Consider the following 20620-nt stretch of genomic DNA (forward strand, 5'->3'; position numbering starts at 1 on the left):
GCCAATTACTCTGTCTCAACCTAATCTGCCCAAATTTATGAGGCTATTTGTGGGGAAAATTGAGGAGTACTATGGGACTCCCTGGAGGAAAGGTGGAATAGAAATCAAATAAATAAAGGGATCACTGCTTTCAACAAAACCTCAAAGTAAACCGTCCTAGGATTTTTTTAAAGTGGGGGGAGGGAAACCCTAGGAAAACATTGTTAAATATTCAGAAGGCATGGAAATGGTATAGAGGTGTGAGAGTTTGCAGATTTAACCAAATGAACTGGATCAAAATGTATTGCTGGTGCAGTCAGTGTTTTGCATTTGCTGAAAAGTTACTGAACTGTGAAGTGGAAATATTTAATAAAAGAGGAAAGTCATGAAAGCTATATTTTTCATGAGGTAACTGTCACATCTTATCATAAATTGGCAATATGAAATGTCCATCATATGCTAGTTGAACACAGGTGACATTGGTTTACAATGTATGGGGGGGAGTAGTGTAAATTATGGATTCGAAATTTCCCTTCTTTAGTACATGAATTGTGCCCCTCAATAATATAATCACATGTTATTCTTCGAACAACAAACCATAGACTAGTATCAGACTATTCTAAATGATGGATGTGTTGGAACTAATAGAGGATTTTTTTTCATCTTGTGCTCTTCCAACACCTTGTAACTTCTTGTCTCCCTTTTTTCAAAATAATTGATTTTGCTGTCACACTGACATCTGGTTAATGGGATGTCAATATATTTATGATAAACCATATAGGTTTATGGAGTAGCCATATAAACTAACTCAGGGATTAATGAAGCCCCACAATCAAGTGCGGTAAACTAATTTTTTAAAATAAACCAATATAATCACAAACCTAGATATTAGTTATATTTGGCCAACTCTGCCCAAACTGTCTGATATTATGTCATTATCTTTAGCAGAAAGTGTGGCCTTTGGAAATGTGAGTACTACATCAATGACTGGAATAAAAATATTTTGGGGGATATATGTATGCAGAGTAAAAACATATGCAAGTTTTTCTTCCTCTCTTTCTCCCTCCCTCTGTCTCTCTCCCTTTCTCTCTTTTCATGCCACAGGAAAGGGGAGCAAATGGCAGGAAATGAGTATTTTCTGATCAGTAAATACTGATTAGTATTTAAAGTTAGCAGTAGCTCTCCAAATATGTTGAGTAGTCATATAATTTCTACTTTTATGTACCAGAATTTGCTCCTACTCTTTTATCTTTTCATTCTCATGCTGATCCAATGAATTACATAGTAACAATCTCTTCTGGAAATCATAGAGAAGTCTGCCATTTGGTTGTAATGGTGAGTGGTAGGAGGAGGATTGTGTGAAGCCATTCAATAGACAGACATACTATTTCTCTAAACAAGTTCTTCCAATCTGAAAGAAAATCATTTTCACGTCAGCTGAATATTTCAAAGAGACATCATTTACAATTGTGAAATGTGAGAACTCAACTAAACTTTAATTCCTAAATTGTATTTGCTTTACTTGTATCTGGGATACTGTGTGTATTTTTTCTTAACAACTGAACTTACTGAACACAGAAGTACAGTGTTGTGTATCTAATCCACAGAACTATTGTAGGTCAACAATGCTCTGGCAAAATTAGGATGTACAAATGAAATAGAAGTTTTGGAAGTTGTTTAACCATTAGCAGCCTTATATTATCATGGTTGTGATCAAACTGAGGTGATTTGTAGAGATTAAGTTTTAAGGAAGGCAGCTTTTATTGTCATGGAAACAACCAAAACATAACTACAGGCTATGTGATGGTAAAGAAGGCAGACAGAGTAGGAGGAAGACAGTTTGTAAAAACAATTCAATATAAAACTGCCTTGTTGGTAAAGAAGAAACAATGGAAGACTAAATCCTTCAACAACTGAACCTCCATCTAAGCTAAGTGGTACTGGCTACGTGTTGCTCTGTGATTCAAATAGTGGCATAATTGGTTGCGGCAACCCTGACAAGAGTTCTCAGCAACAAAAAACAGCCATCCAGTTCCTTGTTAGGATTCTACTATTTGTAGCTAAACAGCTAGAGCAGGGGTGTCAAACTCACTGCCTGTGGGCCAGATGCGTCATGTGTTGACCTCAGCCACTCCTGATTTAGTGAAGGAAAAAGTTGTAATACATCATGTGACAACAACATGCCATTACAAGTTTGACACCCCTGAGCTAGAGGCTTGGTGGCTCAGTGACTTGATGACACTGGAGATGGTCCCAGCATAGGGTGAGCTCCTATCATTCTCCTCAGTTTCTGTCCACTTAAGTGTTTGAAAGCATTTTCTATGCAAGTAGATATATGGATATCACTTCAGTGGGCTTCTGTGCAGACAGTCAGATTCCTGGCAGTTCTGAACCTTCCCAGTTGCAATGTCCATTTGCAAAGCAACTCCAGGAAGGATGGGGGCCTTGGGTGACACTGCAGGAAGAGCCACTCATCTCTCTCTCTGGTGCAAATCCAGCTCACCCTCCTGGTGACACATCTTGGAAAGCACGCAAGTGTTCCCTATAACATGGCTAGTTATTTGACAAGCCAAACTACTACACTGCTCAGAGATCATAGACACTGTTGAATAAACAATTGAATAAATTGTCAGATTTTTATATCCTAGCACAATTAAACCTCAAGGACAGTAAAATGACACATACCTGATCTGCATGCATATTGGCATTTATACTTATAACAACTGTATAATGATATAATCATGCAGATGCCATCATTGCTTCTCCCATCTCCCCCTCCCCACCAATGCTCTTGTGTTCTTACTATATTGTACATTTAATAATGATGGCTTGTGAAAAGAAGACTATGATTCAAGATTTGAGGAAAGGAAAAGAAAAACATGTGCATGTTATTACTTGCCATAGTTACCTGGTCATGCAAGTGACAAAGAGAATTAAAATTAAAATCTTAATTATCTAGTGGTGGTGCAATCTATTCCACGTTTTTCTAGCTTACTAAGAAGTAGGTGATGGTCTACTTTGTTGAATGCCTTGCTGAAATCTAAATATATTATGCCACAGTATTTTGCTAAATTAGTAGACCAGCAAAATACTGTGGACATAATATATTTAGATTTCGGCAAGGCATTTGACAAAGTAAACCACAATCTACTTCTTAGTAAGCTAGAAAAAAGTGGAATAGATAGCACCACCACTAGATGGACTCGCAACTGGCTGGCAAACCATACCCAATGAGTAGTCCTTAATGGGTCTAAGTCTACATGGAGGGAAGTTAGCAGTGGGGTGCCACAAGGTTCCGTCTTAGGCCCAGTACTCTTCAATATCTTCATTAATGACTTAGATGAGGGAATAGAAGGGGAACTTACCAAATTTGCAGATGATACTAAGCTGGCAGGAATAGCTAACACCCAAGAAGATAGGCTCAAGATCCAGATGGATCTTGACAGACTAGAACATTGGGCTGTATCTAACAAAATGAAATTCAGTATAGAGAAAAGTAAAGTCCTACACTTAGGCAAGAAAAACCAAAAGTACACATATAGACTGGGTGAAACCAGACTCAATAGCAGTAACTGTGAGAGGGATCTTGGAGTCTTAGTGGACAACCTAAATATGAACTAAATATGAGCCAGCAGTGTGCAGCAGCAGCCAAAAAAGCTAATGCAATCCTAAGTTGTATTAACAGAGGGATACAATCAAGATCAAGGGAAGTACTAATACCACTCTATAAAGCCTTAGTAGGACCACACCTAGAGTACTGCATCCAGTTTTGTTCACCACATTATAAAAAAGATGTTGAGACTCTAGAAAAAGTGCAGAGAAGAGCAACCAGGATGATTAGGGGACTGGAGACTAAAACATATGAAGAATGGTTACAGGAACTGAGCTTGGCTAGTCTAGTGAAGAGAAGGACCAGGGGTGACATGATAGCGGTCTTCCAATATTTGAGGGGCTGCCACAGAGAGGAAAGGATCAAGCTATTTTCTAAAGCTCCTGTAGGCCAGACAAGGAATAATGGATGGAAACTGAACAAGGAGAGATTTAACCTGGAAATAAGGGGAAGCTTTCTGACAGTGAGAACAATCAACCAACGGGACAGCTTGCCCTCGGAAGTTGTGAGAGCGCCATCACTTGAGACTTTCAAGAAGAGATTGGACTGCCATCTGTCAGAAATGGTGTAGGGTCTCCTGCTTGGGCGGGGGGGTTGGAGTAGATGATCTACAAGGTCCCTTCCAACTCTGATTATCTGTTATCTGCTAAAATGCTGATGGTGTTATTTATTAAGGATATAATGCACAACATTCAGTTTATAGGCCTTTTGACTGAATCACCCCTTTGATCTTAATCTTCCTATCAAATAATTGATTCCATATTTTGGATCAGATGCTTTTGAACTGATCTGATGATATGCAAACATACTCATTTCTCCTGAATTGAATCATTATTCAGTTCAAGTTGATAGCCTCAGTATGATTTGGAGTGACTCACAGAACCCCTAATTTTTATTTCATGAGCCTATAGATGAAAGTCCAAGACCATTGTCCTACCTCCTTTATCTTTTGAATGTAGAGATGTTTGTCGAGGAGGTTGCAAAAGCTACAAAGTTGACTTTTTTTTTAAAGAAGCGCTCAGGTGTGAATGTTGAGAGATCCTCAGCTGGACTTATTTTATGGAGGGAAAGTTGACAGAATAAATTTTATACTTTTTAGTGAAAGATTAAGCATAACTCAAAAAGTCATAGCCTATAGCCTATATCATTTATTTACAAATAAATGATAAACAGAAAAGTCTTAAGATGATAAATTCTTTGTCATGGTTAGAAATAGTCATGCTTTTCTATGACTCAGAAAATACTGTGACTAATTTAGTGCAGAATTTACTATAAAACATTATTTGAAACAGCATGCCTATGGGAGGCAGAGTGTACATTACAGTAATAGTTTGAATTATGGCAATTACAAAATATAGCTTAGATGAGCATATTTTCTTAGGATTTAAAAATAATCTTATTTCAGACACATATGGGCTCATTTATGTTCCTGCACTTAGAATGCCTGATGGAAATAATAAAATGGGGAAGATTTTTAATTGACTCTGACCTGGGCCTCTGAAATACCTTTCAGGGTCTATAAAAAAAATCAATATGCTGATATATAAATACACAGAAAAACAAAAATAGATTTTCTCATTGCATGAATTTCATGCCTATCACAAAAACTTCTGAACCTATTATTATTGATGGTAGTAGTTTTCTTGTTCCCTATTTAACCATTTCCTCAGATTCATTGCACGAATTATGCTAACAAACCTGCAGTGAGTTGAAATGTTAGAAAGCTAAGCCAATTCTTCCTGAAACAAGAATTTGGAGCATTAGAGCACTAGTACTGATTCCTTGCTACCTTCAGGGATTATTTTTTAAAATGGAGAAAAAAATGATAATGTGAACAAATGAACAGGATACACAAATTCCTTTTCACTGGTTCAATGTTAATTTTCATATTTATTATTAATAATTCAGTCAGATGCAGTCTACTTTATGAGTCACTTTCATGAGTGGAAGGGGCCGTCATCATGGCACTGAATCCAAAGAGATTCCTGAATTTACTGCAGCCCTTCAATGGTAAAACAGGGGGAGCCATAGATCGCACTGTTTCTAATGGAATAGGTTTTTTTTCAGCATTCTATCTGGATATTTGATTAACATAAAATAGTCCCAAATATATAATTTGCTTTCCAATATAATTCAGGGTGGATATATTTATAGATTTGCATACTGTAGAATTTACATTTAGCCATGGAAGCTCATTGAGAAGTTCTAGTTGTTGGCCCCCAAACCAATACTCTTTTTGGGTTGCTCTTTTTGGGGTGCGCGTGGGGGAGGAATACACTGCCATAAATTTCTAGAGAAAGGTGGAATGTAAATCTAATATGTAAAATGTAACCTCACTTCCCCACCCCCCACACACACACATATACGCACACTGACAGACAGAAAGACATCAAACGTGTACTGTATATACATCACAGAGTTGAATGGGATTGCACAGATTTCTTTGGCTCAGTAAAAAGGCAGAGGACAAATAAAGATTGGTTCAAGCATCCCTAATTAGAAATGTTTTACTGATTGATAAAGCAGATGCTGAGAGAAAAGTCTTGGCTTGCATATGCCCTAAATTAGGATAGAACCTATTTATTGAGACTAAAATCTAATGCAAAGTTCATGCTCCTTTACTAATTGGAGACAGAATACATTAAGAGCCTGTGCCATGCAATGTAATAAATAAATGCTGTGGAATAACCTACATTCTTTAATAAGATGCACATCTGCTGAAACCTAGAAAAAAATACTACATTATTTCATGTATAGGAAAATGTCTGTGAGGAAATGGGAAAAATAATTAAAAAGCAGTAAAACATACTGCAAAATGTTATATCAGGAGTTTAAAGTCAAAGAAAAAATCTAATTAGAGATACAAAAATCATTTTCCAAATCAAATGGAATTCTGCATGCAATGTACTCCTCTTGCTGAAGGAAAGATGACCCGTACTTGCTATGTAAATTATCTCTGAGCTATGCTAAATCAATGAGTTTTGTTCTGTAGATGCTCATTCCAGATTGCTCCCTGTAATGACCTCAATTATATATGTCTTCATTGTGAAATTATGATTGCCGTTGCTTGGCTTCAGATGACAGCAGAGGAAAGATTTCCATGATAAAGAAGTATAAATGGTACTATCTAACTAAATTAGCATGCAGGACTTGCTATTAAAGATTATTGCTATTAAAATCAGTGCAGTTCATAAAGACCATGTGATTGAGTAGTAATAACAATAATGACAAAGTAGGAACAGTGGTACATTGGGATGTCGCTAAGAAAAAAACATTTGCCTGCAAGCAAGAACTGGTAGGACCACAAAATAGACAACAGTTATAGAAAAAGAAGAAGCTAAATTGCTCTAGGACTTTACAATACAGACAGGTCTCACCACATCAAACTCCTAACTTAACCTTTGTCAATAAGAAAGACAAAAAAAATCTGGCATGTATTTTTTATTTTATTTATTTATTTTTGTCAATTGCTTACAAGATAATAGGTATAAGTAAAAACATAGTTATGAACACATGGATATATATAAGAAAAAAATAATAAAAGAAACAATAGGACAGGGACGTTGGTGCGCTTATGCATGCCCCTTGTACTTGGAGACAACAGGAGAGAAGCGAAAGAATTGGAGAAAAGTAGAATTTTTCCGCAAATAGAAGTAGAATGACTGTGGCAAAGTAAAGTAAAGGTAGAACCAATAGTGATAGGTACCCAGACTGCAATCCCAAAAGAACTAGAAGTCCACTTGAATACCATTGGCATTGAAAATACCAGTCAATCAACTGCAAATGGCAGTTTTTCATGGAATGCTTTACATCCTGCGATGCTACGTTTAACATCATCAAACAACAAACATCTGCCATTCCCACATCCTTGGGAAAGATTCAACAGGTAGATAAAAATTGCAAATCCAGTCTAAACATCTGGCTGATTGCATGATAAACCACAATAATACAATTGGGAGGCAATATTATATCATGGTTATAAATCAATGTAAAATGCTTAATAGTTTATACCAAGTATATATGACTTGAGATGCTTACTTGCAACAGATATCCTGCCTGTATGATTTCTTTCTTAACCCCCAAATTAAGAAAATTATCCCGCGAGTCAAGTTTGACTTCTGGTGACTCCATGCATTACACCCATTTCGTTTTTGCAGCTAAATGTAGAGGCAATTTGTTATTGCTTTCTTGAAGAATACTTTTAAACTTCTCAGTCTATCCTCCAGCCCTGGTGTTCCCTGTAGGTCTGTTTCCTAGATGAAATCTGAGCAGACTTGGTTTCTAAACCCATGTAAAATCAGCTAATTGTTGCCATCTGCTCAGATACTACTGACTCATACAGGATTACAATTAGGATCTATGCTGGTGAAATTCTAACAGCATTTGTTTGATCTTCTTACTCATCTTTAACATCTGTGAGTTTGTGTTCTCCAAAAGCACTTGCAATAAATAAAAGAATGGTTGTGATTTTGTAGCGTATATCTCTGTGTGAACACATGAGAATGGTCAGCCGATTGTGAAAGACTAATCGTATCATGCACAATTTTTCTAAGAAATATTTTTCCTTATTCTTCTGTGAAACTCAATATTTGTCATGTTTTAAAAGGAAATGTTACAACAATGCACTTGAAAGAAAAACTATGAGATAATGTTAAAAGTGTTTCATAGAAACCAAATCATTCCAAGAAAGCTATTATTAAGGGAATGCCATGAAAAAACAAAGCCAATATAATTCCCTCTTCTGTCTTATCTTTTTAAACAAAAAGGATCTTCATTAAAGACACTAAATTTTATGTGATTTGCTAATTGTTTTTTATCCTATCAGGTGCATGTATAATATAATTATTTTCATCAAAAGAAGAAAATGTGCCTCAACTTTAAAAATGGACTAATGTTACATTTATTAGTGTCAGAAATCACTGAAATATGTGTTGTGAATATTTAGAAATAATTGAAACAAAATGTTATAAACTGTCAATGCAATCAAATCTCAAATATGTGTGAATAACAATAGGCAGAAGAAAATCATAATCTGGCCAGATTATAGGAATCTAACACAATCCGTAATATCTCTTTCCAGAGCAAAAGTTTGCATAGAGTCTCATAGCTGACCCAAAGTATTTTATACCTGGTAATTGGCTTAACTGTACAATTTTCTGCTCTTTTTAACTCATTATAAGAGAGCTACCTTCTGGTGCTTTACATATTCAGCACTTAATATTCCCCAATAAAAAGTGCACAGCTTCAGTAAATTGGACACTTGTTTTTAAATGGTGTGCTGCAGTGAGAGTCACTTTGGGTTTGGCCTTCAATAAGGTGTGCAGAAAATAGAACAAAAATAATAGAAAGGAGCTCTCTGCAAACTATAAGCAATTTAGAACAAAATGTGCATTGGATAGAAACTGTGAAGTGTTCAGAATATAAGAACATGAACAGTGCCTTGCTGGATCAGACTCCTGGCCCTTTTAATCCAGCTGTCTTTTCTCACAGTGGCCAACCAACTACACAAAGAAGACCATTGGTCTCAGCCTTCAGAGACAGCCATCAAGAGTAATATGCATTGGTCCCCAGGACTTCCTTAAATTGGAGCCAGGAAAGCTGGTACCCAGCACCACATGTCATGGTTATGAATTCTAAATTTGAGTTATTCAATGTATTTTTAAAAAATTGTCCATATTTCATTTCTCTGGGTGACCTCTGGTTCTTGTATTTGGGGAGAGGAAAATATCTTCTTATCCACTTTATTCACACCATACCTAGTTTTGTGTACTTCAGTCATGTGCCCTCTCCATCATCTCTTTTCTAGACTAAAAAGCCCCCAATACTATTATCTTTCATTACAGGGAAACTTCTCCAGCCCCAAAGAAAGTTGCCCCACTCTGAACCTTCTCTATCTCTTCTCTGTCTATTTTGAGATGCAGCAACCAGAACTGCACATAATATTCCAGATGTTATCACACTATTGATTTATATAAAAGTATTATGCTATTGGCATCTCTAGTTTCAATATTGTTTCTTATGATCCCTATTATCAGTTTTTTTCCAGTGGGTGCATGCTGTATCAAATCAGCATCTTCACTGAACTGTTCACCATGATTCCAAGATCTCCTTTCTCATCTAGCTCTGCTAGCTCTGATCCCATTAGTTTGTGTGACTGGTTAAGACTTTTTGCACCAGTCTGCATCATTTTCCACTTGCTCATCTTGAATGACACCCTGCCATTTTGACACCTACTGCCCTAATGCAAAGTGTAGAGATCTCTTTGGATTTCTTTACAGTCCCTTCTTGTTTTTAGCGCTTATTTTTGCACAATTTAATGTTATCAGCAAACTTGGCTATTCTACTAGTCACACTTGATTCCAGATCATTTAAAAATATGTTTAAAAAATATCAGTCCCAGAGTACCTCCATTAATTACATTCCTCCATTTGAAAAATATCCACGAACTCCCACGAACTGTTTGTTTTCTATTCTTTAGCTGGTCATTTATTCACAACTGGGCCTGCCCTTATATTTCATAACTGTTAAAAATTACTGATAAATCTTTGATAAGATATTTTATCAAAAGTTATTTTTGAAAATTTAATAGATGATACCTACTGACCTGCCTTGTCCACATGTTTATCCACACCCTCAAAAACTAGTAGATTAGTTAGACAAGACATTCACTTCATGGAGCCATATTGTGTATCCTTGAGCAAAGTGAATGTCTCCAAATGTTTAGTAAAATTATCTGAGGTAAAATTATCCAAGCATGAGGTTAATGAAGGTGCCTGTCTCACAATACATGTATAGTTTTTTTGAGAAAAGGCTAATCAAGGTTGCTTTAAAATTGAAGATGGTATCCTTTCAATTAATTTAATAAAACTACAGAAACAATTTTCTATTATTACATCTGTATTTAGAAAGCTTTCAAACACAAATGATAACTGAAGGGAGATATTGATGACAGGTCATTGAAAACAAAATGAAAAACTAATATACTTAGCTTATATTTTTAGCAAAGTTGTTGGAGTAAAATACTTTAAAGTTTGATTGTGTATGTGGACTTTTTTAAAAAATCATCCCTCCTATTTGGTAAAATGCCCTATAAGACAGTTATTTTAAGTATATTCTATATGTCTATAATACCTGCTGAAATTTGATACAATTTTAATGGAACTGAATATTCATACCAACTTGCACATTGATGCTTGAAGGAAAGAAAAAAGGAATTATATCTCTGGATAGTCTGATCAGGCTACTGCCATTCTGAAGAGCAAATGTCAATTACCTGGTCTATCTTTTCTTTATATCAACCAGAACATTGATAAAGTATTTTGCTACTCAAGTAAGCCCAGGCTGTGTCAGGTTCGCTGATCAGTATTTCAAGGTGGATTCTTAATTTCTCTGCTCATCAATAAAGGGGAAAGGAACTGAAACAGTAAAGAGTAGATGACTGGATTAGTTTCAGACGGTGTCTTTTAAAGGTTAATCAGCCCTGACACTTATAAAGAAAATTAGGTATATGCTCACAGTTACTTTCCAAGATAGTCTGAAACTTGTGTTTTGTGTGTCACAGAAAAGTTGGGCATGTGTGATTAATGGTTCTCCACCCAACTTAAAGTCTAAGCTGCTTGTTTGCTTGAACCATGACAACAGTTTTGCTTTCTTGTGTCTTTGTGGGAGCATGCCTTCAAATCAGTTTGGACTCTTGGTGATTGTCTTGACAAGTCCTTGCAGTTTTGGGGGAAAGATTTCAGAAGTGGTTTGCTATTGCCTGCTTCCTAGTGCTGAGATAAAATGGCTAGCCCAAGATCATCCAGGTGGAATTTTGCCTAAGGTGGACCTATAACTCACAATCTCTTGGTTTCTACCCTGGTACTGTAACCACTACAAACCAACTCTCAAAGCATTGTTACTGTTGTCAAAAAGACTTATTCTTTCAAACAGTTCCTTTTAATCATGATAAAGCTTTTGTAAATTCCAGCCAAGATCTTATTTCAGGAATGTTAATCACCAGTGTCTTTCTTCTTCTATATCACATGATAGTTGTTTTTCACTTAGCAATATCCACCCAACATCTCTCTGTTCAGTACAGGTAGTACTTGACCTACAACCGCATTTGAGCCCCAAAATATCTATTGATAAGCAAGAAAGTTGTTAAGTGAGTCTTGATTCCTTTTACGACCTTTCTTGCTATAGTTGTTAAGTGAATCACTGCCGTTGTTAAGTGAATTGTTTGGTCATCTAGCAAATCTAGCTTCCTTCATTGATTTGTTTGTCGTAAGCTAGCTGGGAAGGTTACAAATGATGATCACATGACCCCAGGACACTGCAACTGTTATAAATGCATGCTAGTTGTCAAGCATCTAAATTTTGATCATGTGCAACGGTGTAAGTATGTATGAAAAGTATGAAAAGTGCCTGGTCAACAGGGTGTGGGTTGGACTAGATGATCTACAAGGTCCCTTCCAACTCTGTTAATCATTAAATCTGTAAATAGTGATGGACTGTCTCACTAGCACAGGGGTCAGCAATCTGCAGTTCTGGAGCTGCATGTGGCTCTTTCATCCCTCTGTTGCAACTCCCTGTCGCTCAAAAAATACGTCACAACTGTCAATGTACGACACCTGTTGGCACATGATTTATTGAGCTTTTCAACCCTCAGTAGACCAACCATAGATAAATCCAAGAAAAATAGATGCTGTGAGCTAAGATTCAGGAGCAAAAATCACATTAATTCTCCAGTACATATAATAAAAGGATGACGGCACACAGAAGCCAATATCTGTTCTTCTGAAAGTCTCTCTACACTTTTTTTTCATTCTTTTTTTTTTTCATTCTTTACGTTGCTTTCTGCAATACAATCTTCTTTCAATTCCATTTCAGGGTCAGGGTCTTCATGTTCTGAGCCTGTAGGGACTTATCCTCAATTCCATTTTCTGTGGACACTGATCAATTTAATGTGGTTCGAGCTACCACAGTTATGCTGTACACTTCTAGGTGATGACAAAATAGCCTCATGTCTTAAAAATTTTCTGTATCTCTTGACTTCCCTCTATTGGACAAGTGAAAATTTGCAGCTTAATTGGCTGCTGTGATATGCATGATTTTTACATGTATCTTTCTCCTGAAGTCCATGTATTTGCTATATTGTTTGTTTGCCAACCACAGACTAGATCAGTATTGCATCAGATGGTATGTGATAATAAGTTATCCTCTTAAATATCAACTTAATGGGCTAGTAATGTGAAAGTTCCACTTGGAGCATTTAACTGTTGCATAGTCTGGAGTCAAGAACAGATATCTAGGGAATGATAGAGCTATAAATGTTTCAGATTTGACAGTTGCCACATTACTTCATCACTTCTCATTCTATTTAGTTAAAATGCTTAATAATCATTCTCTTCCACTGACAGTAATTCCACCATCAATAACTTACCTGTTCATGCATCAAAGCAAAGTGTGGTTGGCATATTTTACAACAGTTACCTATGCAAATAATGCTATTATTGTGGAGTTTTGAGGGGATAAAATGTACAGATATCACAATTTTGGCTATATTATTTTTCTCTTTGGTAGTATTAATCAGAATGCAGTGCCAAGTAAATAATAAAAAAAAAACCAAAAGCCAGTTCATACAAAGAAGTTTAGAATGGAATAGAATACCATGTAATTAGAATAGAATGGAATGAAATTAGAAAAGAATCATGGTGAAAAATATCATTTTCTGATGTAAGAGGTCATTTGGATGACTTTGGATAAGAGGTCATAGGCATAGCATTGTCTATCTTAATAAAACTATCTTATACACATATGGATAAACCAAACCATAGAGAAACCAACCCTCAACATTTTTATCAAAATACCATGAGAGATATGCAACCTGCAGAAAAGCCAACCTGCTTTTTTCATGGTATTTTGGTTAAAATTTTGAAGAACAGTTTATCTATGGATGAGTTCATCTGCAAGTATAAATGGGAAATACAGTACATTAAAAATATTATCATATTCTTAGAAATACAAGTCTTTTCCCCATGGATAAATTGGAACCCAATTTTGGATTTAATTTGGGACTTCTGGATGTACAATTGAGTGTACAATATACAATATTTTTTCAGGTTATTAGATTATTTGTTTGTTTGTTTATATTCAGATCATATATGCTATATATGGCTTTTCCACCAAGGGGTTTAGTCCAGTTAAGAAAGAGTATCTTTGGATGGTTTTAAGATTGTATTTGATTATCATTTTATATTTTACATATTGGGTATGTTTTAAATATTAGGTGGGAGGTCTTTGCTTTATTGCAAGTTTTTGCTATATGCTGCCTAGAATCATACCAAAAGTTTTAGTTGGGTAGTTCTGCCAATCAGACAGATGAAATAGAAATAGATAGATAGATAGATAGATAGATAGATAGATAGATAGATAGATAGATAGACAGACAGATAGACAGACAGACAGAAGGAAGGATGAGAGGGAGGTTTCACATTTCTTCATGAGAAACAATTAGTCCAAACAAATTTGCCTCTCAAAAATGTGAAAGAAAAGTATATGCTAATCTCTTTAATATGAATCTGATGTCGGCAAGCTAGTAAGACTTATATTATCTTATGTCTAACAACCTTGAGGATTACCTAATGGGCAGGGAGTATTTGGGTTTATATTTGGGGCAGCCAATGTTTTAGGTATTCCTGAAAATCCCTTAATCGTTTTTATTTAGGAGATAGTAAAAAGAATAAATTGCCTTTTGTGATTATTTTCACAGAGGTGGTTCAACTCATACTCCCCGAAGAGCAGAAAGTCAGCATTACCACAGTAACTGTTGGACTAAGCACTGTATTGACTTGTGCCATTCACGGACCTCTGAGGCCTCCAATCATCTGGAAACACAATGGGATTGTGTTGAACTTCTTGGATTTGGAAGATATCAACGTAAGTCTTCAGTCGTAATCATGACTATACATTGGAGATCTCACATACTGTACTTTGGATGAACATTCAAGTTTTTGGAGAAGTTAGTTGTTCTTTATTCTCATCAGTTTGCATGGATGTTATATACCCTCCAAGAGAAGTCCTTTTGTGAACAAGTGTGTCTCTCCTACCAGCCACCCTGTGACAGTACACTTCATTTTCTCCTTGTTTAGAATGTGCAAATGAGCCCTGCTACAAGTCTGTGCTTTAAGCAAGTGTGGGAGATCCAGATTTTAGTATGGTGACAATCAGATTAAAAACTTTGCCCAGTTTTGATCCAGATTCAGCCCTTTCCTCCAGCTATTTATTAGATCAAACCATTCTACTATTTATTTTTTGATGAAATCAGTGGTAGGATACATCTGCTTTACAGATTTGTAAAGAGTGGACATGTACAGGCTGTTGTACACCATGAAGTTCCTCCTACTCACCTCTGTTAACTCTTCTAAATTCTCTTTTCTAAATTGGGCTAAAAGTCACATTGGACAATCAAGCAGTTGGAAATAGTGCTTTATTTCTCTTCTGCTAAAGTCCAATTCTGCATTACTCCATGTTATATTTAAAGGCATAAGGGGAAACTATGCTTCTTAATGCAGTTGAAGTCACTTAATTACATTGTTTCTATTCCCAGTCTTTTAGGATGCCCCAAGCAGCAACTCAATTGCTTATTTTTACTTTTCACAATAAGGCTAGCAATTTAGTTAATTGGAAGTATAACAGGAGATTAATTGTACTTTTTAACTTCAAGAACATCTTCCCTGCTTCTGGCACGACTTAATCACATACAAGTTTAGAGGCATTTTCGGACATTTTTTAAACAATCATACATTATGTTCCAATTGAAATAATGCCCTGTCAAAATTTAACAGACAGCCATCAAATAATATCAAAATAAATGATGTTGTTATGCCCCACATCCATGTCTGTCCTGAATAGAGACAGGCAAGTATATGACATGCATCAAAATAAATATCAGTAATACTTGACAATAAATCACCAATTCTAAGTGTGAACAAAAATTAAAATTAGGAGAGTAATTTATTTTTGGGTGGCCTGCTGCTTTTGTGCACTGTTTTGACTGGCAATTAAAATTAATCATTTCTCTCGACTATTTAATGAGAGACTTATAAGCTGCACAGTAATTTCTCTTATCTACCAAGACCTGAATATTTTCATCACATAACTCTTCCGAAAGTACCATCTGAATGACTCATATAATTAATTCATTTTATCCTTGTCCCTAATATTCAAGGTTGCCTAAATTAACAAAATAATATTTAATACTAATGAATACCTTAGCTATTTGGGATGCATATTAAAAGAAACCACTTTTAGTCATGTATTCATTTTATTACACTTACAACTCACATTTTCTTCAGCCATGCAGTGTTTAATGCAATAGTTATACATATAGTAGTCTGCCTAAGAATAAAAAATAATAAGGATGATTTTAAAAATAAATAATGGAAAAGTCTTGTAATTTTATGTGTTTCTTATTTTCCTGAAAGGGAAATTTAAAATATCTTTTAAACATGTATAGTTTACTAGGAAAATATCTAACACCTAGAGAAGGATGGATCAAATTATTTCAGGTCCATCTGAAATAATTTACTCATAGATTAATTCTGCATTTTCAACATTTCAACATTTCCTATCTATGATGAAGGAGCCCAGGTTTAAAAAAAATGGATCTCTTGATAATCGAAATCATAAGCTGCATGTTTTTAAATAAGTCTTGTCTTAAGTCTTGCATCTCTCAGGAGGTACGATAGGATCACTGGAGAGGGAATAAAAGCAATTTCATGAGATAAATGGATCTCATGAAGGGCATTCAGCTCCTTTGAATAGACTTTTCAAGATTATTTCTAATGTTTCAACTTCAGCTTTTGTTTAACAGGTTGACCATTGGTTAGCCTGGCCTGCTCCTTGGGCATATGTTGCTATCCTCCCTCCCTTCCCATTTACATTTTCCTCATTTTGGATAGCACTGTTGCTTTCAGTCTAAATGGCAAATTACCTTCTATGTTCTTCTCTCAAGGTATCATACTGGAGATTGTGTCACATATAGAAGGTAAGCAACTGGCTGATACTAATTAGCTCACAATCTGGGTCTCCTTGTTGGGGGGTCTGGATTGCTTCTCCAAAGGAACTCCTTATGTATTTATGTTCACAAGGCTAGCTACAGTTTTGATGTTCCACATTTTCTCACAAATCCATATTTTGTTATTAGTTAAAAACATTGTTATCTTAATTTATTCATCTGATATTATCTAGCTGTCCAACTGACACATAACTCAGGGTGGAACTCAGGGTGAAATTAAATTGTGAGCTGAATTGTGACCCAGAGTCATTTTCTGGGATGGATGGTTATAGAAATCAAATCAAATCAAATAAATAAATAAAATAAAATAAAAAATAAAATAAATAAATAAACTAACTAACAATAATGACTCAATAAAAACAGCACAATAAAACTGTAAAAAAACTCAAATAGAAACACATGAACATGTTGGGTATTTTATTATCTGTGGTGTGCTTTCCTCTCTTTACCCCCATCACTTACAGACATCTCTTCCTGCAGCTGGTTTGAGGAATTCTACACTCAGACTGTTGCCCACAGCATATACTTCCTTCAGCCCCTTCTTTGGAAACACTGGTTGGCCTCTTCCCCCCATCTTTGGCTCTATCTCATCAGGTCTTTTCTTTGAAGCAGTTGCTCCCAAGCTTGGGTTATGTTTGCTTTCCTTTGGCTTCACGTCTTTTAAAAAAAGGCAACTATGATCTTATAAACAATGATCTCTCATCCCTTGATTGGCAATTTCTATTCACTGGATGTAATACTGTTGAAGACCATTACAACATATTTTTACTTGAAGTCAAAAGAGTCATCAAACTATATGTACCAATAACAACTCCCAAAACCAGAAAAAACAAATTACCCATAACAATAAGGAAGTTTCAATCCAAACAGAAATCACTTTGGCGGAAAAACAAATCTGGTCATGTTGCAAACTTCAAAAGCCAGCACAAAAATTTAAGCCACCAGATAAAGACTGAATGCACCAATTATCACATTAAACAAGAGGAAAACCTTCTATGCACCAATTCCACCCGCGCTTTCTACAATTTTGTAAACAACAAACTAAAAGACTCAAGGTCCATCCCACCCCTGAAAAGACCAAATGGTAAAGACTGCAACAACGACACCATTAAAGCCATCCTCTTTAATACATTCTTTGGCTCAGTATTTGTAAACAGCAATGGATCATGCCCTGTATTTCCTAGTTGAACCACAGATGACTACAATGATCCAATACATATCGATTTTACAGAAGACAATGTTGAAAAAGCATTACGCAATCTGAAACCATCTCTATCTATTGGACCAGACAGAATATGTGCCTACTTCTTAAAAAAGCTATCCACTGCCATAGCTGAACCTCTAAGCATAATCTTTGAAAAATCTTTCAGGACCAGCTCCTTGCCAAACCTATGGCCTCAAGCCACAGTCATCCCCATCTTCAAAAAGGGAGACCCCAGCCTAGTTGAAAATTACAGACCAATCTCTTTATGCTGCATCACCTGTAAAGTCATGGAATCAATTATTCACCAATCCATTATCCTCCACTTAGGGATAAACAACCTACTCTCTAATAAACAATTTGGTTTCAGAAAAAAACTATCCTGTAATCTGCAACTCTTACACTGCAGAAACATATGGACTACACAACTCGGTCAGGGCAAAGCAATAAACGCAATCGACATAGACTTCTGTAAAGCCTTTGGTTCAGTGGTACCCAACAAACTACTCCTAAAACTAAAATCTTATGATATCTCTGGACATCTGCATAACTGGATAGAAGCATTGTTGTCAAACAGACAACAAATGGTCAAAATTGGGAGCGTCCTATCAAATTCTGTACCTGTCAACAGTGGTGTCCCCCAGGCAGTGTTCTAGGACCAACTCTCTTCATACTCTACATAAATGATCTCTGTGATCATATTAAGAGCAACTGCATTCTCTTCACTGATAATGTAAAGCTATTCAACACCTAGACAATACTGCTACCCTTCAAAAAGACCTCGACTGTGTATCAGAATGGTCAAACAAATGGCAACTTTAAATCTCAACAAATAAATGCTCTGTCTTACATATTGGCAAAAAAAATCAGAAAATAAAATACAAGCTGAATAGTCAAGACCTTGTTGATGATCCAAACTCTGACAAGGACCTTGGAGTACTCATCTCTAATGATCTAAGTGCTAGAGCCCACTGTAACTACATAGCCAAAAAGGCATTAAGAGTTGTTAACCTAATCCTACTTAGCTTTTTCTCTGGTAATATCACACTACTAACGAGAGCATACAAAACATTTGCTAGACCAACACTCGAATACAGTTCATCAGTCTGGAACCCGCATTATGTATCTGATATTAACACAGTTGAGAAAGTCCAGAAATATTTCATAAGAAGAGTTCTCCACTCCTCTACTCGTTGCAGAATACCTTATGCCAGCAGACTTGAAATTCTAGACCTAGAAAACCTAGAACTACACCGCCTTCGGTCCAATCTTAGTATAGTATATAAAATTATACATTGCAATGTCCTACCTGTCAATGAATACTTCAGCTTCAACCATAACAATACAAGAGCACACAACAGATACAAACTCAAGGTAAACTGCACCAAACTTGATTGCAGGAAATACAACTTCAGTAACAGAGTGGTCAATGTGTGGAATACTCTACCTGACTCTGTGGTTTCTTCCCCAAACCCCAAAAACTTTAACCTTAGACTGTCTCCTATTGACCTCACCCTTTTTCTAAGAGGTCTGTAGGGGGCATGCATAAGCGCACCAACGTGCCTACCATGCCTGTCCTATTGTTTCTTTTTTATTTTTCTTTCTTTTATTTTTTGTATATGTATCCATTTCATGTATCCATAACTATGTTTATACTTATACCTGTTATCTTATAATTGCTTGACTAAATAAATAAATAAATAGATAGATAAATAAATAAATAAAAGTCTTCGTGACTGAACTACTTTCTCACCATACACTGAGCTTCTGGTCTGGGAACATTCTCCAATTAAAGAGAAAATAGGGCTGTTTTAAATCTCTTTGCTAAGTAACATCTCTAAATCTTAGGAAAGAAGAAGAAATGCCTGCTCATTTGAGACTGTGAATTTATCTTTTCATACTCACATTTCAATTTTCTCTAAAAGAAATATATATATATATATATATATATATATATATATATATATATATATATATATATATATATATATATATATATATATATATATATATATGTGTTCGGCTTGGTTCGGGTATTTTCCCACGTCATTGTAGTTCTTTTAAAGTTGTAGCAACGTTTCAGCAGAATCTCATCTGCCATCATCAGGCTTCTGTATTGTGTCCGTCTGTGGGTCAGACTTTTACAGTGGTTTCAGATTTAAATTTGGGGCAGCCTATTGCTGTGCCAGAATGGTTTTTCTTCATCCTGATTGGTTGGGAGTCTTGGTCTGTGTTTATTGGTCTCGGAGTTTGCTGTGTTCTGCTTGATGGGTGTTTCTGATATCTTCTGTCTGTTTTTGGCTCTTTTTGTATCTTGATTGGCTGGCAGCATTGTGTTACTTTAATGGAGGTCTTTAGTGCAGCTTGGCTTCGGGTAAATGGACGGCTATCATTAGTTAGGAAGCTGGGTTTCATCTGGGTGCCTGGTTGGGGTGTGTTTGAGCTGGAGGTATCAGGGGGATCTGTTTGTGCCCAGGTGTTTGCCTGGCTTGTGGTGTGGAGATTTTTTTGTTTGTGAGTGCAGGCTTCCAAATGATTGACAGCCTGGTGGAATCATCTCTTCTGTTCATGCTTTCTGGTCTTTTTCAATCTCTATGGCTTCTCTGATGACTCTGTGGCTAGGGTTTTCCATAGTGGCCAGGGTTTTGGTGCCATTGAAGTTGATGCTATGACCTGTAGCTTCCATGTGTTGGACTAGTGAGGAAGTGTGTTCCAGCTTTTTGACTGCATTTTTGTGTTCATCCAGGCGGGTACTTATTCTTCTATTGGT

General features: G+C 36.0%; 1 protein-coding gene across 3 annotated transcripts in view; it reads left to right on the forward strand.

Moving 5' to 3' along the window:
- The window catches only part of FSTL4 (follistatin like 4), a 491438-nt gene that overhangs the window by 390280 nt on the left and 80538 nt on the right, over window positions 1-20620 (forward strand). For all 3 annotated transcript variants that reach the window (XM_087955317.1, XM_087955319.1, XM_087955318.1), the window contains exon 7: window positions 14343-14509. In XM_087955317.1, coding sequence (XP_087811443.1) covers window positions 14343-14509 — 167 coding nt within the window. The remainder of the gene's footprint in view (window positions 1-14342; window positions 14510-20620) is intronic.

The sequence above is a fragment of the Notechis scutatus genome, chromosome 2 (assembly GCF_049901735.1).
Source record: "Notechis scutatus isolate UNSWTSFEM ecotype Mainland chromosome 2, rNotScu1.2, whole genome shotgun sequence".
Lineage (NCBI taxonomy): Eukaryota > Metazoa > Chordata > Lepidosauria > Squamata > Elapidae > Notechis > Notechis scutatus.